Genomic DNA, 17,384 nt, shown 5'->3' on the forward strand with positions numbered 1-17,384 from the left:
CCCGGGGTTTTGTGTTAACAGAAGAAATACAACTCTGACAGTGACCTTTTGTGATAATGCTGAACAACACAGGTTGGATAAAACATTAGAATGAAATGGGAGGACCTGCATATAAATATCCCATTAATGGCAGGGAGGAGGGAGAGGGAGGAGTGCGAGAGCTGAGTGCTGCCTCCATCCCCACAGCTGCTGGGCTGGGCTTCCAGGACCAACAAGCATTTGGATTTTTTTTTTTTTAATTTGGTTTGTTTGTTTTATAAATGTTATTGGGGAATATTGGGGAATAGTGAATGTTTCTCCAGGGCCCATCAGCTCCAAGTCATTGTCCTTCAATCTAGTTGTGGAGGGCGAAGCTCAGCTCCAAGTCCAGTTGCCGTTTTCAATCTTTAGTTGCAGGGGGCGCAGCCCACCATCCCATGTGGGAATTGAACCGGCAACCTTGGTGTTGAGAGCTCGCGCTCTAACCAACTGAGCCATCCGGCCGCCCCTCAGGAAGCTCAGCGGCAGCTCGTTGTCTTCAGTCTAGTTGTGGAGGGCGCGACTCAGTGGCCCATGTGGGAATCGAACTGGCCACCTTGTTGTTCAGAGCTCGCGCTCTAACCAACTGAGCCATCCGATCGCCCCCAACAAGCTGATGGTGACATCTAGGGACTCAAGGATATTCAGCGAGACAGAGTAAGTTCTAGTGCTCTTATTTCCTTTGCCTTCCCCAGCCGGCCAATCCTCAGAATGAACGCCCTCTCTAAACCTGTAAATGCTTTTTGGCTCTGCTTGCTGTTCAATTGCCACTTGGCTACGGTGTTGGAGTGTATGTGTTTCTGCACCGCTTATCCCTCTGGCTAGACTGTAAACGCTGGAAGGACACAGTTTGAATCCATCTTCTTCACTTAGTATCAGGATGATCTTAAGTTATTTAACTTCTTAGCCTTGGTTTTATAAAAACAGGTTTGTAACTATCTGTCTCCTAGAGTTAGTGTAGGAATTAAATGAGAGGCGTGTGTGTGTGTGTGTGTGTGTGTGTGTTTCCAGGGACTTATTCTTCGTGTCCCACATAATCACAGCTCCCATTTAGTGAGTGCTTACTATGAACCGGGCACTTTACATATATTATCTCTGTTCCTCATAACACTTTGTCAGCAGGTGTTATCCTCTCCATTTCGCTGAAGTTCAGATAAGTTATGTTTTTTTGACAAGGTCAGTTAATAAGTGGTAGAGACATGATTCAAGCCCACGTCCTTCTCCATACACAGCGTGTGCTCTTGCAGTACGCCACCCTTTCTGCACACAGTAGGCACTCAATTGATGCTTGATGAAAACTGTATGGTATCATCTCAAAACTATGCTCTATAGTGAACGTTGGGAACAAAGGAATAAAAACAACTTGACAGTGAATCAGAAGATCGATAAAGTCCCTTATAAATGTGTGAAAGTCTGAGTGTTTTTTGCTCAGCCTTTGACAGTGTAACTTTAATGCTGAATAAGGAAGGCCTGGAGGGCCAGATGAAGCCATAGGGAGTTGTCACACATTTCTGGAAATGTCAGTGAAAGCCATAGAGGAGATTCATTGCATGTTAATTCTTGTCAGATGAGACTAGCTGATGCACAACAGGAAAATTAAAAGCACCTCACCTTGCAAACAAACTCACCCAAGGTGGATCCAGGGGTAGGATTTTAGAGCTGGAGGATTATTTAGAGGTCATATAGTTAAATTCTCTCATTTTACAGATTAGAAAATTGAGGCTTGGAAAGAGTAAAATGATTTGCCAAAAGAAACCAATTATAAACTTCATGTCTTTACATAAATATGTTCAACATCACTAGTCATTAGGAAAATGCAAGTTAAGACCACAGTGAGATATCACTACATACCTATCAGAATTGCTAAAATAAAAAATAGCGACAACACTAAATGCTGGTGAGGATGTGGAGAAACTGGATCCCTCATCCATTGTTGGTGGGAACAGAGAATGGTACAGGCATTCTGGAAAAGAGTTTGGGCATTTCTTCAAAAACTGTATATTTACCCAGCAATTATTCTCCTAGCAATTTACCACAGAGAAATGAAAAGTATGTTCATATAAAATCTGTACACAATTATTCATAGCAGCTTTATCTGTAATAGTCCAAAACTGGAAACAACCAAGATGTCCCTTCACACTGTGTTTCCCCGAAAATAAGACCTAACCGGACAATCAGCTCTAATGCATCTTTTGGAGCAAAAATTACTATAAGACCCGGTCTTATTTCACTATAATATAAGACTGGGTATAATATAATAATAATATCATGTGAATACCGGGCATAATATAGTATAATATCGAGCCATATTAATTTTTGCTCCAAAAGACGCATTAGAGCTGATTGTCCGGCGAGGTCTTATTTCCGGGGAAACACGGTAGTTGAATGGTCAAACAATAGTACATCCCAGCTATGGAATACTGCTCAGAAATAAAATGGAATAAACTATATATGCAACAATTTGGATGAATCTCAAGGGCATTTGAGATTGAAAAAGCCAGTCTTGGGGTGGCTGGTTAGCTTAGTTGGTTAGAGTGTGGTGCTAATAACACCAAAGTTGACGGTTTGATCCCCATAGGGGCCACTGGGAGCTGCGCTCTCCTTTAAAAAAAGAAAAAAAGAAAAAAAAAAGCCAATCTCAAAAGGTCACATACTATATAATTCTATTTCTATAGCATTCTCAAAATAATAAAATTATAGAGATGGAAAACAGATTAGTGGTTGCCAGGGTTAGAGATGGTTTGGGGGCGAGGGGGCATATGTGACTATAAAGAGGTGACATGAGAGAGCCCTCTCTCTCAATTGCAGTGGGGGTCACACGAATCTACACGTGATAAAATGACATAGAACTATACACATACCAGTTTCAGTTTTTTTGATTTCGATATTGTACCATAATTACGTAAGATGTAACCATGAAGGAAACTTGGTGAAGGGTACGTGGCATCTCTCTGTACTATCTTTGTGCTTTCCTGTTACTCTATAATTATTTCAAAAAACATTGAAGGACAATGCAGCAACTCATTTCTGTTATGATAACTTGTAATTATTTGGCTTCCATGAAACTAGTTCCACATAGAAATTGGCCAAACAATAAAATCGACTGACAGTTGCAGCTTGTTAAAATGATCTGTGCCTGTTAGAGCCACCCAAAAACTCTTCTTTAGAAAAATCCCATTTCATTTGCAATCAGTAGTTTGTAACTTATGACACTTAAGGGGACCCATTAACACTGGAATAATCTGAAATGTCTATTATTAGAATTTGATGATCTCATGTTATAACATTACAAGTAATTTGTTTGGGGAGTATTGGGGTGGGGGGTGGGGCGAGCATTCCCACGGTTTCAAATCCCATAGAAGAAAAATGCAAGGTATCTGGCGCTTGGATCTTGCTCCCACCTTTCACAATTTGAAGAGTCTCCACCTAAGTTGAGCATCACCTACCTGTGTGACCGAAAGTTTTCATTGCTTGGTGGTAGCCCCTGAAGGTGAGTTGAATTTCAGTCTCTTTTTGCACAAGCAGGGGGCCTACCACTTCATACGAAGAGGTTTCGTTTGCAATTCTAGTCCATACAACTTGATTTTGTAAAACAAGCTCCAGAAATGCCTAGGATATTAAGTGATACTGGACTGCACAGAATTGTCAGTAGAATTAATGTGCTAATGAGGCAGTAGCGCAGCTTTGCTCAGGATTAACACATTCAGGAGCCAACCAATTAACTGCCCTTTCTCACACCTCCCTGGCATATTCTGTGCTCAGAATTTGGTAAAGCTGCTGGCCTAAGTAAATCTCAGCTCTCCTATGCTCTCTGTTGGTTTTGCAGGGCATGGGGAGTGGGGGAGGAGTTGGATAAATGAATGGCCTTAAAGCTAGCTGAATGCAAAATCCCAGATTGAGCTATCTTGTCATTATACTCGTGTTCCATACCTGCATGGTCACGTATTTGCTTAGCATCATGCCAGTCCTTTCTCCCACTCCAATTTGGGGCAGAGCAGAAGCTGTGCTCTCTGGGCTGCAAGTGTTCTATTTTGCCTACTGTTCTGGCACTAGCATTGCTCCCTAATTAATATCCCTCTAGCATGCAGAGTTGTTGCCAAAGTAAAAAGAATGTAAGCATCCCTGGTTCCGAAAGTCCAACATGTGAGTCAGCCACAAATGCCTTTGAAGGAGGGTCCTTTGGCAATATGGCACCACGTATATACTCCCATTCTTCTCTCTTTACTTTAAAAGCCTTCCACAGTCTCCAAACTATCTCCTTTCATCATGAGGTTTTTGCTTCTTTAAGGTGTTTCACAGAGTCAAGGGTGGGAAAGGTAATGTCGTAAAATGCTTTATATTTGTATCACTGTATACTGCTCCTCCAACCTCTTTCCTGGAAACTTCTTCCTCAAGGGAAAATAGCTGTTTTTCTTCTCTCTAAATCATGAATTCAGCAAACGTGTGCCGACTATAACCTCATGCATGCCATGTACAGTGCTAGGTGCTAAAGAGGATATGTGAGGAGAAGTCTCGTTGGAAAATCAATCATAACACAAAAACTCAATCATAACACTTCTCTGTTTTGCCTCTCTGTCAGAAAAAAGTTTGTCAACTGTATATTCCCTTTTCTAGGACATCAGGAGAAAAAGAGATAATGTATAAGTATTCCAAGTGTTTTCCTCTGCTATCTATCCATCCATCTATCCATCCGTCCATCCATCCAACACTTTAAGAATCCTTCCAGCATTTGAGTACCTCCTTTGGACCAAGTGCTGTACTGGGCACTAAGGATAGACACAGGAGACCTGCTGCTACCCTGGGGAAGTCCCCACCCAGAAGGACATGGGAGTATGATCAGACCACCATCTAGAATGTGACTCGTAGAGTGGAAGCAGGTACACAGGGCAAAAGGAGCCCAGCCCACAGTTTCTAGCAGCTGAGCTTGACTGAATTAATTCACAGAACAGATTTCTGGTTTGGATAGCTCCTTTAATACCCTCTGGGTGTATTTTCAGGGAAATTTAAAAACAGCAAAATCTAGACTCCAATTTGAGATGTGTCATCTTTGACTCCTCTGGGAACATGTTCAGTCCTTCCATGTCTCTGCTTTCCTCCTTTATCTTCAGGCTCCTGACCTTCTCCAAGGCCGAGTTGCTGGTGTGTTCCCTTTGTTTAGTGCATTGTGTGCTTTTCCTTCCCATCCACATCCCCATTCATGACAGGAGACATTTCAGGACCCCAGAGAGCCTGGACTGGCAGAGCAAATTGACATGGGGGAGTGTGAAGGCAGTCATTCAGAGAAAAGGAAGAGGAACCGGTAAAAATGGCAGGCCAAAAGAGCAGAAAAGGGGGGAAGGGAAGCAAGAACGAAAGAGGACAAGCAGAGAAGAAGAAAAAAAAAAGAAGATAAAGTAAAGGCAACACCAGCCCTAATCAGATCTCTCCAGACCTGGTGTTGAGCAATTTCTGTACCTACGTAGGAGTCAGGTTGAAAGGGCTGGCTGCAACAGTCCTTCCAAGCATGGGATGAGGTGAGCAGAATTGCAGGAATACCAGAAGACCTGACTCATTCACTGAACTGCATCTTAAAGAGCGATTTTGCTTCCAAATTATGAACTGAGGGGAAAAATGCCGTCCCAGCATCTATCGTGTGTTGCTTTTGAAAATTATTATTTTGGAGCACGAAGCTGTTTCCTGTCTTTAAAGCCTATTATCTATTTCCCTTCCAGGTGGAGCCTGGGCTGCCTGCTAATTTAATCCCCTGGGTTTTCCCCTCTGCCTTCAAGATCTCACAGAGATGCAGGCTTCAGAAAGGGGGCACCTTTGTGTCTTTCTCCCCTGAAGGTCCCCCATCTACCCTGGCAGCAAAGGAGATGCTATTTTGGGAAACAGCAGCTGAGTGGGAAGGATTGTTAATTGTCAAACCCTTCCAGTTTAGTTAGATCTCATGGCAAAAAAAAAAAAAAAAAAAGGCGCAAATCCGTACCCTTTCCTTCATTCTATTTTACTCTCCCATCCATGAGAGGGGAACGGGGTAAAGGGCTCCTGCTGCTCCTCGAGCACAGGCACACAAACTAATGTTTTTAAAAAAATAAACCTAATTCTTCTACGCAATTGGAAACACATGACAAACAATAATATTGGCCCCCAAACCTAGCAAAGTACAATAATTTAAAAATCATTTATAAGCCTCAAAACAAACAAACCCAAACTCCCCCTCATAACAGAAAAGACACCTCAGGGGCCCTGCGGTCCTTTTGGATCATTGTCTTTATTCAACCCCCTGCAGCCCAAATGACTAAGCACATGCCCCTCCCCACCCACACCCACTGACACACTCCCACTGACACACTGGAAAACAATTCTACCAGGACTCACTACTAGGAACACTCATGGTGACACGCGCTCACACCATCACGGCGTGGACAAATTCAAAATCAGACAGAGAAAGGGCCAAACTGAAAAAAGCCTCCTTGGGACTCTGCCCCACCACACTCTGAAACTTCCTAAGCGTTAGGTCAGCCTTGGCTGGAGATGGGGAAAGACTGAGAACCAAAATCTTAGGCTTCTTAGAACCAAAATCTTTAAAGACGGGAAAGGACAATGGCCAAAGAACATTTTATAGTTAACTACCTGTAGTTAGTTTTTCTCCCTTGACTGATTCTCATATGGAAGGATGTCTAGTCCACCCTCACTTTTTTTTTTTTAAATTTATCGGGGTGACAATTGTTAGTAAAATTACATAGATTTCAGGTGTACAATTCTGTATTACATCATCTATAAATCCCATTGTGTGTTCACCACCCGGAGTCAGTTCTCTTCCATCACCATATATTTGACACCCTCCCTTTTAAAGGGTACTTTATTTTCCCCAAAATGATCTTTTGGTATTTTCAGGGAATACCAAAAGGAATTATCCCTTATTCTAAGCGGAATTGGACTTGGAGAACTTTATAAATGATAGCGACGCAGGGAAGGACGTAAGCGTGCTGCCTAGTTTACAGTCATTTTTTCCTCAAAAGAGCTCAGACTGCCTTCTAAACATAAATCTGCTAATCCACACCCTAGCTCCTGGTTAGACAGCAAGTCTTAAACTTCCTTTTACACTGGAGGATGTGTCTGTATAAATACTCAGAATTTGCTTAGTCAAAATGAGCATGAAATGGGTTAGTGATTTTTTGGTTTTCAAACTGAATGAGCATTCATGTTAGAATTTAGATGAGCTATGTGGATCTAAAATGGACTTGACTGATGAATTAGAACTTGTTCTAGTAGCTACAGCAATTAGAAGGGAAGTAGGGAGACAAGGCAAGAATTTCCGATTGGCCAAATGATATATGTTGCCCCCAAATGAGGTGCTGACACCCAGTGGGGTTTTCAGGGCATCACTAACCTGAAATACATGTTGAATCAGAACCGAGTAGGCAAACAATTACTCAGTATTAGAATCATACATTTGTAAACAGAATAACAGAAAAAGCAAACTATCAAAAATCAACTTGTTTTATGTGAAAAATAGCTTTTATAGGGAAATGGTAGAGCTTAGGGTCATGAATAATTATGATCTAGGGTAAGATGAAATGTATTTGCAGTGGCAGTTTGGTGAATATGCCTGTGGGGACAGAGCCCCAAAAAGCAATTTCCAGGCTCTCGGCCTCACATAGAAAGGTGCTGGCTCAGGTAGTAAATGGCCATCGACTGTGATCAAATGGCCATCAGCTGTGGCTAGTTGGCCGTCAGCTGTAACCAGTGAGCCATTGGCCATGAATATAACTGCCGTGACTAGGCTAGCAGGAAAAGGGGGAGCTAGCAAGAAGATGGTGGCTGAGTCTGCAAGCGGCGCAGTGAGGGTTGAGAATTGTGTGGCTCCTGGTTCCTGTGTCTCCAACCCAGCCGCCAGCGAGAGTATAGTGGTGTGACTCCCCTACCTATGGCTCCGTGGGTGTTCCTTTCTGGCCTCACCATGTCCTGCGTTCTTATGTGGGGAGTGGGACCAGAGACCCCGCCGGACGCCCCGCACGACAATGCCACTGGAATAGCTTATGTTGAGTACTCTGTTTTTTACTCTCAAGTTGGCTGGGTTTGAATATTTTAGCCTCAAGAAACCCATTAGTTAATTTATTTACCAAATAGTCACTGATCCCTTGTTATGTACCTAGCAATATTCAGGGTTCTGGGTGTAGAGGAGGCAGGGTGCAAAATAGTGTAATGTAGCGTCTCCGAGAACTTTATATTGTTCCTGGAAAATGAGAACTATATCTACATAGAAGTTAACTAACATGCGACTAAATAAAGTCCAAAACAAAAATAAGGGTTATCAGAAGATAATGAGTGATATTGTGGTTTTTAAGTAACAAAGGACTGTTAGGTTATGAAAGAGAGTGTGTGTCCAAGTGAGTGCTGTAAATACCAATGGCTTCCTGGAGGAAGTGGTGGCACAGAATTTGGGCAGGAGGGAGAGGGCATTCTGTTCAGGAAGTAGGAGATGAGACATACACTCTTGATTAGACCTACGGGCCAGAGTTGGGGCATTTATTTTGTTCAGAGTGGGAGAAAGGTTGGAAAGATTTCCCTTGACTTGGAGAAGCACAGAATTTCAGACCTGAAACGATCCTAAAACAATCAGGCCTAGTCCACTGGTTCTGCAACGTGGCTGCCCATTGTAACCACCTATGGAGCTTTAAAGAAGTCCAATGCCTGAGTCTCACCCCAGAGATTCTGATTTCAGTCATCTGGGGTGAGGCCCAGGTATCTCCAGATTTAGAAGCTCTCCAGGTGATTCTAATGTGCAGTCCTAGTTTGAGGATCACGGATTTAGTCCTACTCCCTGATTTTACAAGGTAAGGACCACCTGCAAATCTGCCCACACGTAGCTGGTGAGGAGCCAGGGTCTGCTCAACATTCGAGGCTGTTTGTCTCTGACGGTGTACTGTATACTACGCAGAAGACCGGGCAGGAGGGTTGGATTTTTGCCATGAAGGTCATGGAGAACCACAGAAGGTTTTTGTGCAGGAAAACGGCACACTGAAAACAAATGGTCCTGCAACTTCCAGATGGACATTCAAATTGAAAAGAATGAATGCACCCTAGCAATGCACGAGAATGCTGCTGTCCGAGTGAGTGCCGCCGCTTTGAAATTTAAGTTTACACGTTTCTATTTTGAATATTTAAAAGTAAGATTGTGATACTTTCTGTGTCATCATATTCAGATAAGTAGAATTGTGTTTCTCTACTTTTGTGGCGACTTCTCAATTCTACAAAGGATTTCTGCTGGCTAGTTAGCTCTGTTTTTTTATATTTTTCTTTGACTTTCTCCTCAACTCCACAACTATCTAAGTGTTTTATATTTCCTTGTTTTTTTAACTTCCTTTTCCCTCTTCTCTAATCAAGGACATTTGTTAATTGCTCACAATATGCTCATGCATATTTATATGTCTACACCTTCTTATCCCTTTATTGTCCTTAGGGCAGTGTTGTCCAATCGAAATATAATTTGAGCCACATATGTTAAAAAAAAAAACACAGGTTAAAATTAATTTTAATGATATATTTTAGTTAACCCAGTAGATCTGAAATTTTATTATTTCAACATGTAACCATTCTAAAAATATTAATGAGATATTTATGCTCTCTTTTTGATACTAAGTCTGAATCCTGCTATGGATTTTACAATTACAGCGTCAATCCCAATGATAAATTTTCAAACTTCAAAAATATGGCAGTAAAGTTGGATTTCAGGAAAAGGAGTCTATATATCCTGTTTTAGTTTTTAGATGTGAATTAAAGGAAATTTAAAATTCAATTCCTCAAGTGCACGAGCCACAGGGGCCTAATGGCTACTGCATTGAACAGTGCAGATCTGGGATTTTATATGGTGATGTTTTCTCAGTTTGTGGCTTGAGAGGGTACTAGGTCCATGTGAATGAATCCAAGTGTACTGCTTATTGAGGAATTTGTTTTCCTTCGCAGTATTAAAAAAGGCAAAGTATGACAAAAATGATCATAAGAACCACCTAAGGCTTTCTGAACCAAGACAACATTTAGGACAAGAAGGAGGGTGGGCCTATAATAGTTTAGGAAAGGAAATGGGGAGGAGGAAAGAAGCGAGGTTTCCGTGCCCACCCCTAGTCAAATGCTATTTGAAGATAAAGAAACTCTATTTTTTTTAGCATGGTAAACATTTCATATCTTTTTTTTTAATTTTTATTTATTTATTTTTAATTTATTGGGGTGACAATTGTTAAGTTGCTCAGCAGTCAAGAGGAAAGAAAGGATGTAAAATATGCCAGAACTGTGAGAGAGAAAAAGTTGAATGAAAAAGTGGATTTTGTGTGTTCTCAGAGGAGCACGAGGAATATTGCTTACGTAGAATGCTAACAATGTATTTTTATAGCGCTTTCCCCCCTAAACAATTCAGGATGTCATACAAATAATCATTCACTCACATGAGCAACTTTGACTAAAAAAAAAAATTTCCAAATGTTCTAACATTGAGAGGTAGGCACAGTGCAGATGTTTTTATTTCACCCACCCCCTTTTCACTCGTTTCTTCTCACGGAGCTATTGTTTGCATAATCCATAGTGGGTTTGCATTGTTCTTATATAGACTAGACCCAATTTAAGGCAATAGGAGCTCTGCAACCATCTGATAATACTGAGCCTTCAACGAGTCATGCAAACAAGACAAAGTCAATAGCAGTGGGTAGACAGCCCTTTCCTGAGAGGAATCCCCAGGCCGGAGACCCATAGTGCCTGATTGGGGACAACTGTGGCCAACGCTCCGCGTGTTCATCTCCTTGTGCCCAGTGGAGAAGATGGGGGATGGACGGACAGACCAGACCCAATGGACATGCTTGGCCACTTCTTCCAGAGCACAGAGCAGTTGCTTCCTCTGTCCTTCGGACACCCTTCGTGTTTCTCATAGTGCTACCAGTTTTTTTTTTCTTTTTAACTGAGAAAATCTCAAAGATTGATGACAGCAAACTCTCTCAATTACCTGCTTCCTAAAGCTTAGAAGACTATGTTCTGTATCTTCCCACTTTTTCTGGTAGGCGGAGGTGAAGCTTGCTGATCCTAAGAGCCTAGGCCCTCCAAAGATGAGTTCTCCAGGTTGTACTTTGTTGTCTCAGGAGTAGAGGATAATAATTGTGATCGCACTCAATTTCAAGTCAGCAGATATTTATAGAGCACCTAGTATGTGGTATAATAGAAAACGCATTCAAAATTCAACTGGGACTAAGAGTGTACCTACTGTGTGCTTGGTACTGAGCTAGGCACTGGTATAACCATAACTAGACTTAGTAAGCGCTTGTATGGTGCTAGAGACTGTACGTATGTTTATTATTCCCATTTTACACAATAGGTGACTAGGCACAGAAATGTTGCAAAACTCAGACTGGATTTTCTTATTTCACCGAGATGTGAAATCACTTTCCAAAAGTCATATAGCAAGTAAGAGGTAGAATAAGGTAGTGGCACCTCACAGCCCTTCCCTCAAGCTTTAAATAGGTTCACAGTTGAAATCCACCCTCTCTGCCTACAGCTGTATGACTTTAGGAAAATTACTTAAACTTTTAAAATCCTAGTTTCCTCATCTGTAAATGGATATAATGATATGTAATATTTTCAGAACTTTCTACAGATGATAAATAATGCCTGTAAAGTGGCTAGCGCAGTGCCTGGCAGACAATATCATTATTAGTGATTCATAAATCCAAATGCATAATCACTCAGTATATAGTGCTATGGCTACCCACCCCTGTTGTTAAAACATTGAAAGTCTTCCATGCCAGTTGGCAGACCCCTTGAGTGCCCCACGTCCTGGCCATCTTGCCCCTCCTGTAGGAGCCTCCCATAACTCCTGGCCCTCTAAGCGTCTCCAGGACTCCGCTCTGATGCTTAGTGCCTGTGTTGCCCTGTGTGTTAACTGTGTTAACTGTGGCAACACAGTTAAGTATTTTCACTATTGCCTGGCTACAAATATGAGATGGACTCCTGCCTCTGTTGAGAGTACAGTTTGGGAGGGGCCCTGGGCATGACAGCGGAAAGTGAGGAGGTCAGAGATGAAAGAGAATGTTTCACACGGTGCAGGATGGTGATACACCCCGCCCAGATTGGTCAGGACGGCTTTATCAGTGACCTGTTTAGGTGGGTGGAGGCATCCCGGGTCATCACTAAAGCTCCTTTTGTCTCTCAGTTTTTTTCATTCTTGCCACCTCCACCGAGTTCAGTCCTTCATGACCCTTTGCCTAAACTTCCACAAGTGCTTTACGATTAAGTGGTTCTCTTTGTAATTAAGTGTACTGTTCTAGAATCCATTCTTTGGTTCCCTTACTCAATAACCTTTAGTAGATTCCTGTGGCCCCCATCTCCTTATTGAGGCATCCACGACCCATTATCATGTAGCACCAGCCTCAGTTTCCATCCTTTTCCACCTCCTGTAGGTGTCTGGCACACCTGCCAAATGAGATGGTCTCCACCAGGGGCTCTGTTGCTCCTGCTGCTTGGAACTTGTGGGTCCTACTTCAGAGTTTTTCTGTGTCCTCCTCAAATGCAACTTCTTTCTCCCATCTCCGTTCCTCCTCCCACCCCATGCCTCTTCTCCCACCCCAAAGTTGTATTGGGGGGTGATGTGTTCTGATAACTGAAATACATTGGTAGCTTATTATATGCCAGGCTGTTCTAAGAGCTTTGCATGTGTTACCTTGTTTTAGCCTCACAAAAACTCTTAAGAGGTAGCCACTATTATTATCTCTATTTTAAGATGAAAAAGACCAAGGCACAGAAAGGTGAAATAACTTTCCAGAGGTCACACTGCAAGTAAAATGTGGAGCTGGGATTGCAACTCAAGAAGCTTGTCTTCCGAGCCTGTACTCTTACTCAGTGTTTTTTAGTAACTAATAGCTCTCAAAGAAAGAGAAAATGGAAACATTTCTCTCATGTTATTCCTCAAACTGCAAGGCTTGCTTTTGTAATTATTTGTGTTATTATTTCCTCTCCTTCTTTATGTGAGCTGCAAATTCCTGGAGGGAAGGAACTCTGGGTCTCATGGACCGGTGTGTCAGTTACCTTCAATAAGTTGTGATATTTCTGAGCCATCACATCCTTTGGAGCCTCTGATTGTGACTTGGCCATCATCAAGCCCACTTTTCACTAGTATTTCTTCTAACTAAATATAGCAAATCCTCCAATGTCATTTTCTTCAATTGTTTCGTTATAAGGTTGATGAGATGCTGTGGGAACTTAACTCTTGTTTATATCAATTAGCCTGTGGTAAAATCAGTTGTGTTCTGTGGCGTGTCTGTAGACTACTTGGCCAAACTCTGGTCAGGCCAACAGTTCCACCTGGACTCCGAGAAAGCTGTACTTCGTTTTATGATTCAGATTGTGGCTGAGTTGTCATTTCCCTTCTGCATAATAGAGCAGATGTGTGTGTGTGTGTGTGTGTGTGTGTGTGTGTGTGTGTGTGTGTGTGTGAGATTTCTCCCTTTTAGAGCTGGCGAAACTAAGGTGTTCTGAGGTTATTCACTCAGTTGTCAGGCAGGTCTGTGGTGGAGCTTAGGTGGGTCTAACTGAAACTGATTCTCCAGGAACCCAGTCTAGGACCCTGGCCAACCCTGTGGTGATTCTGCCCTAAATGCCATGTACTAAGGATCAGTAGAAGGGCTAAGTTGTTGACTGACCAGAAAATTCTGGAACACTCTTCCCCTATATTTTTACCTTGACACAAAATAAAATTATGACATCATGATGAGAACACAGGACTTCTCTATTTGTATTTTTAGAACTTGCTCGATTTTTTTTCAAGGGTGGCTGGTCAGTCCTTGGGTTGAAGGAAAAATCATTGTGGAGAACTTGTCCCACCTTTCCTCATAACCTGTGTGACAACGGTTTGTTCTAAAATCTGGAGAACACACAATAATAGATGCTGGCTTTAGTGGAACACCAGTAACTTTTTACCTAGACACAATTCCTTGATAAGCAACCAAAACTGAGAAACTTTTCGAACCCCCGTTTTCTTCATTCCGTGTTAGAATTGATGGCTGCTAAGAGTGTATGTGACTCTAGGGGGCAAGGGACTCATACAACATTAATATCTGCTAAATCTCTTATAGTAATACTATTGTTGTCCAGGGGCTTTCCCTTGCCGCATTATGCTGTTATCTTCATTTCTGCCAGGGTTGGCCAGGAGCTTACAGGTGTGTGCTGCCTTGAAAATGGAAGTGTGGGGGCGGGGGTGGGGGGAGGTGAACCAGGACAGATCCGGACTTTATTGCAGAGCAAGGTCCACCACCATACTCGGATGAAAGTTCGAATGGCTTAGCTCGCTTTGGTTCTGGCACACCAGCGCACAAACCAGATTCTTTACCTACAAACAACACGGTGGCTATGCCTCCTCCCCATCACCCGCCCTAGGAACACAGACGCCGCACAACCCGCCAGTCCCTCGCCACACGCGTAGTCCCCTTTAAGAGCCTGCTCCGCGGGACTAACGTTCGAATGGCTCTGGCGCCCCTCCTCGGTCTCCGATTGGCCGCGTGTAGAGCATGAGGGCGCGTTGACCCGCCCCGGAACGGTTGGCGGCCCTTCGCGATTGGCGGGCGAGGAGCATATATAAGGCGCCGGGGGAGTGGGACTGCCCTCAGTTAGCGACCAGGCACCTGACCGGACAGGAAACTGGGTAGTTACCTGTTGTGGAGGGGACGCGGAGGTCAATAAGCGCGTCACAGGAATCGTTTCTTTCTGGAGTCTTGGGGAGGATTTCTTGACTCCTCCAATTTCTCTCCCTGTTTTTGGACCCTAGCCGGGGCTCAACCCTCCTCTCCGTGCTGCCCGTGAAGGGGCTCCAGGCAGGATGGAGTTCAAGCTGGAGGCGCACCGCATCGTCAGTATTTCCCTGGGCAAGATCTACAACTCGCGGGTCCAGCGCGGCGGCATCAAGCTGCACAAGAACCTTCTGGTTTCGCTGGTGTTGCGCAGCGCCCGCCAGGTCTACCTGAGCGACCCGTGCCCCGGCCTCTACCTGGCCGGTCCGTCAGGGACCCCGATGGCGCTGCCGCAGCTGCCCGGGGAGCCTGCGGCCGGCCCCGCCGCGGGATGGGGAGAGCCGGCACCGCCGGCCGTCCCGGCCGCCTGGCAGGAGACCCAGCCGCACCCGGAACGCTCCGCCGTCCCAGACGCTCAGCGGGCGGTTGACGCGGAGCCCGCGGCTCCCGGGATCGACGCCGGGGACGCTGTCCTGGGCGGACAAGCGGCTGCGGGACCTGCCTGGCGCCTCATGGAGGGACCGCGAGAGGCAGCGGCCGGAGGACCCGGGAACCCCGCCGGAGCCTCGGAAGTCTTCCCCGAGGTGGCCCGGGCGGCGAGCCACCACTGCGGCCGCCCCCCAGGAGGGGAGGACCAGCCGGGGGCGCTGGGCGCCACCCCCCGCGGTGACTGCTGCTGTGCGAAGGAAGAGGCCCCCGCGCCGCCCCCCATCGGCCCCAGGAAGCGCGGCGCGGCAGGGGCGGGTGGCGTCGGTGGCCCGGCGGGCTGCCCCGCGCCCAGCTCGACCCCGCTGAAGAAGCCCCGCCGGGACTTGGAGGAGCCGTCGAGCGGGGCGGCGGCCGAGGAGGAGGAGGAGATGGAGACCGGGAACGTGGCTAACCTTATTAGCATCTTCGGTTCCAGCTTCTCGGGACTCCTGCGGAAAAGCCCCGGGGGCGGCCGGGAGGAAGCCGACGGAGAGGAGAACGGTCCGGAAGCCGCCGAGCCCGGGCAGATCTGCTGCGATAAGCCGGTGCTGAGAGACATGAACCCCTGGAGCACAGCCATCGTGGCCTTCTGAGCCCTCGGTCTCCGTGCGGGCAGGCGAGTGAGCAGCTGGCGTACCGACGCGAGGGCTGGGCCTCTCCCAGCTGCGAGGACGACCCGGAGACCGTGGGCGCCGAGCGTGTTGGGGAGACTGTGGCAGCTGCCCGGCAGTGCGCGCTGCCCGTGGCCTTGGGCACCCTGCTGTGCCGGCCTCTCTCTCGGGGCCCTTCTTGAGACTTGGGCATGTGAGGCTTATCGGAAGAGGACGCTCGTTCACTTGTGTGTCTGTGTATGTCTGTGTTGTAAGTTTGTTTTGTGATTTAAGACTATTTTGTCCTTCTGGAATGCATCACCCCTTCCCCAGCCAGGGCTTAGGAGACGGGGGGCAGACAGGGACTTTCCTCTGCCAGCAGCCCCAAGAAGGAAGCGGCGAAAAGGGCCGGGGAGTTCCCCGCGCGTTCTTGGGGCAGGAAGGGACTTTACACACACCCCTCACATGAAAGCTAGAACGGTACCAGGGCCAGGAGTGGCGTTTCCTCGCAGGATTTCCTAAGACTAGAGGGATTTAGCCTGCAGTCGAGACTTGTATTATTTCTCTCCCTCCCCACCTTTCTCTCTCACTGAAGCACCGTTTATACCCTGTGATTACTCTGGGAAAGGGGAATCTTAGCGGCCCTTGTCTTCCCCAGAGGGAAAAACGCTTGACGAACTTCTCAGAAGAGGTCAAGCTTGGAAATACGGAGTTTATAGAGAAAAGATATATTTTTAAAAGCTCTAGTTCAGAACTACTACACAGTGCTTTTAAAAAATGTTTAATGAAACAAAGTTTACAGACAGAACCCTTAAGTGGAAAGATCTTATGGTTTTGTAGATATGGTGACTCCAGTCTTTGTTGTATAAAGGTTGGGGGAGCTGACAAGGTTTTTGTACAGTATTTTCTCCTTCGTTGTATTGATTTTTGTATAAAAATGTAACTCTACGTGTCTAACACGTATTAAATATTTTGAAGCAACTTCACTGCCTCCTTGCCTGTTCATCACCAGTCTGGGTTGGGAGGGGGGTGGGAGGAGGGAGACTGTGGTCCAGGCTGGAAAATTGAAGGTGTGGTTGTTAATATCAGTCAAGCACAGACTGCGGACATTGTTTGCTGACTTTAGTGAGTATCCAGAGAGACACGTTTAAGGTTTCTCCCCCAGATCAGAGGACTGCTACCAGATACTAATGTCAGTGGCCTGCCTGTTTCTTGAAACTTGCCACTTCCAGCCGCCTTTTCTAAAGTCATATTAGGCCAATTTGATTTTTTTCTCAGCTCAATCTGTTGGTGTCTTACTTAATATTAAATAGCTGAAGCGCCAACTTTTGAAGCCCTTCCCATCCTGGAAAAGGTTTTCACTGAAACTTTTTGTCTCCTGCTAAACTGTATTACTTGGGTCCTCTTTCAGCTTTGTTATTGAAAAGAAACTGACAGGAGGGAAACTGAGGAGACTGACTCGCCCAGCTGATCAGGTCCACCTCTGCATTCCAGTTGACTGTCAGGATAGACTTTGCAATGTCTTTTTTTTTCTTCTTCTGTTATTATATCTATAGAAAGT

The 17,384-nt window shown here is 45.1% G+C and overlaps 1 protein-coding gene across 1 annotated transcript; it reads left to right on the forward strand.

Annotated features, from left to right (window-relative positions):
- Positions 1–14,626: 14,626 nt before the first annotated feature.
- IER5 (immediate early response 5) lies at positions 14,627–16,804 on the forward strand. Its single transcript, XM_033094006.1, has one exon. The coding sequence runs from the start codon at positions 14,855–14,857 to the stop codon at positions 15,824–15,826; it is 972 nt and encodes a 323-aa protein (XP_032949897.1). The 5' UTR covers positions 14,627–14,854; the 3' UTR covers positions 15,827–16,804.
- The last annotated feature ends 580 nt before the right edge of the window (positions 16,805–17,384 follow it).

The sequence above is a fragment of the Rhinolophus ferrumequinum genome, chromosome 22 (genome assembly GCF_004115265.2).
Source record: "Rhinolophus ferrumequinum isolate MPI-CBG mRhiFer1 chromosome 22, mRhiFer1_v1.p, whole genome shotgun sequence".
In the NCBI taxonomy this organism is placed as follows: Eukaryota; Metazoa; Chordata; class Mammalia; order Chiroptera; family Rhinolophidae; genus Rhinolophus; species Rhinolophus ferrumequinum.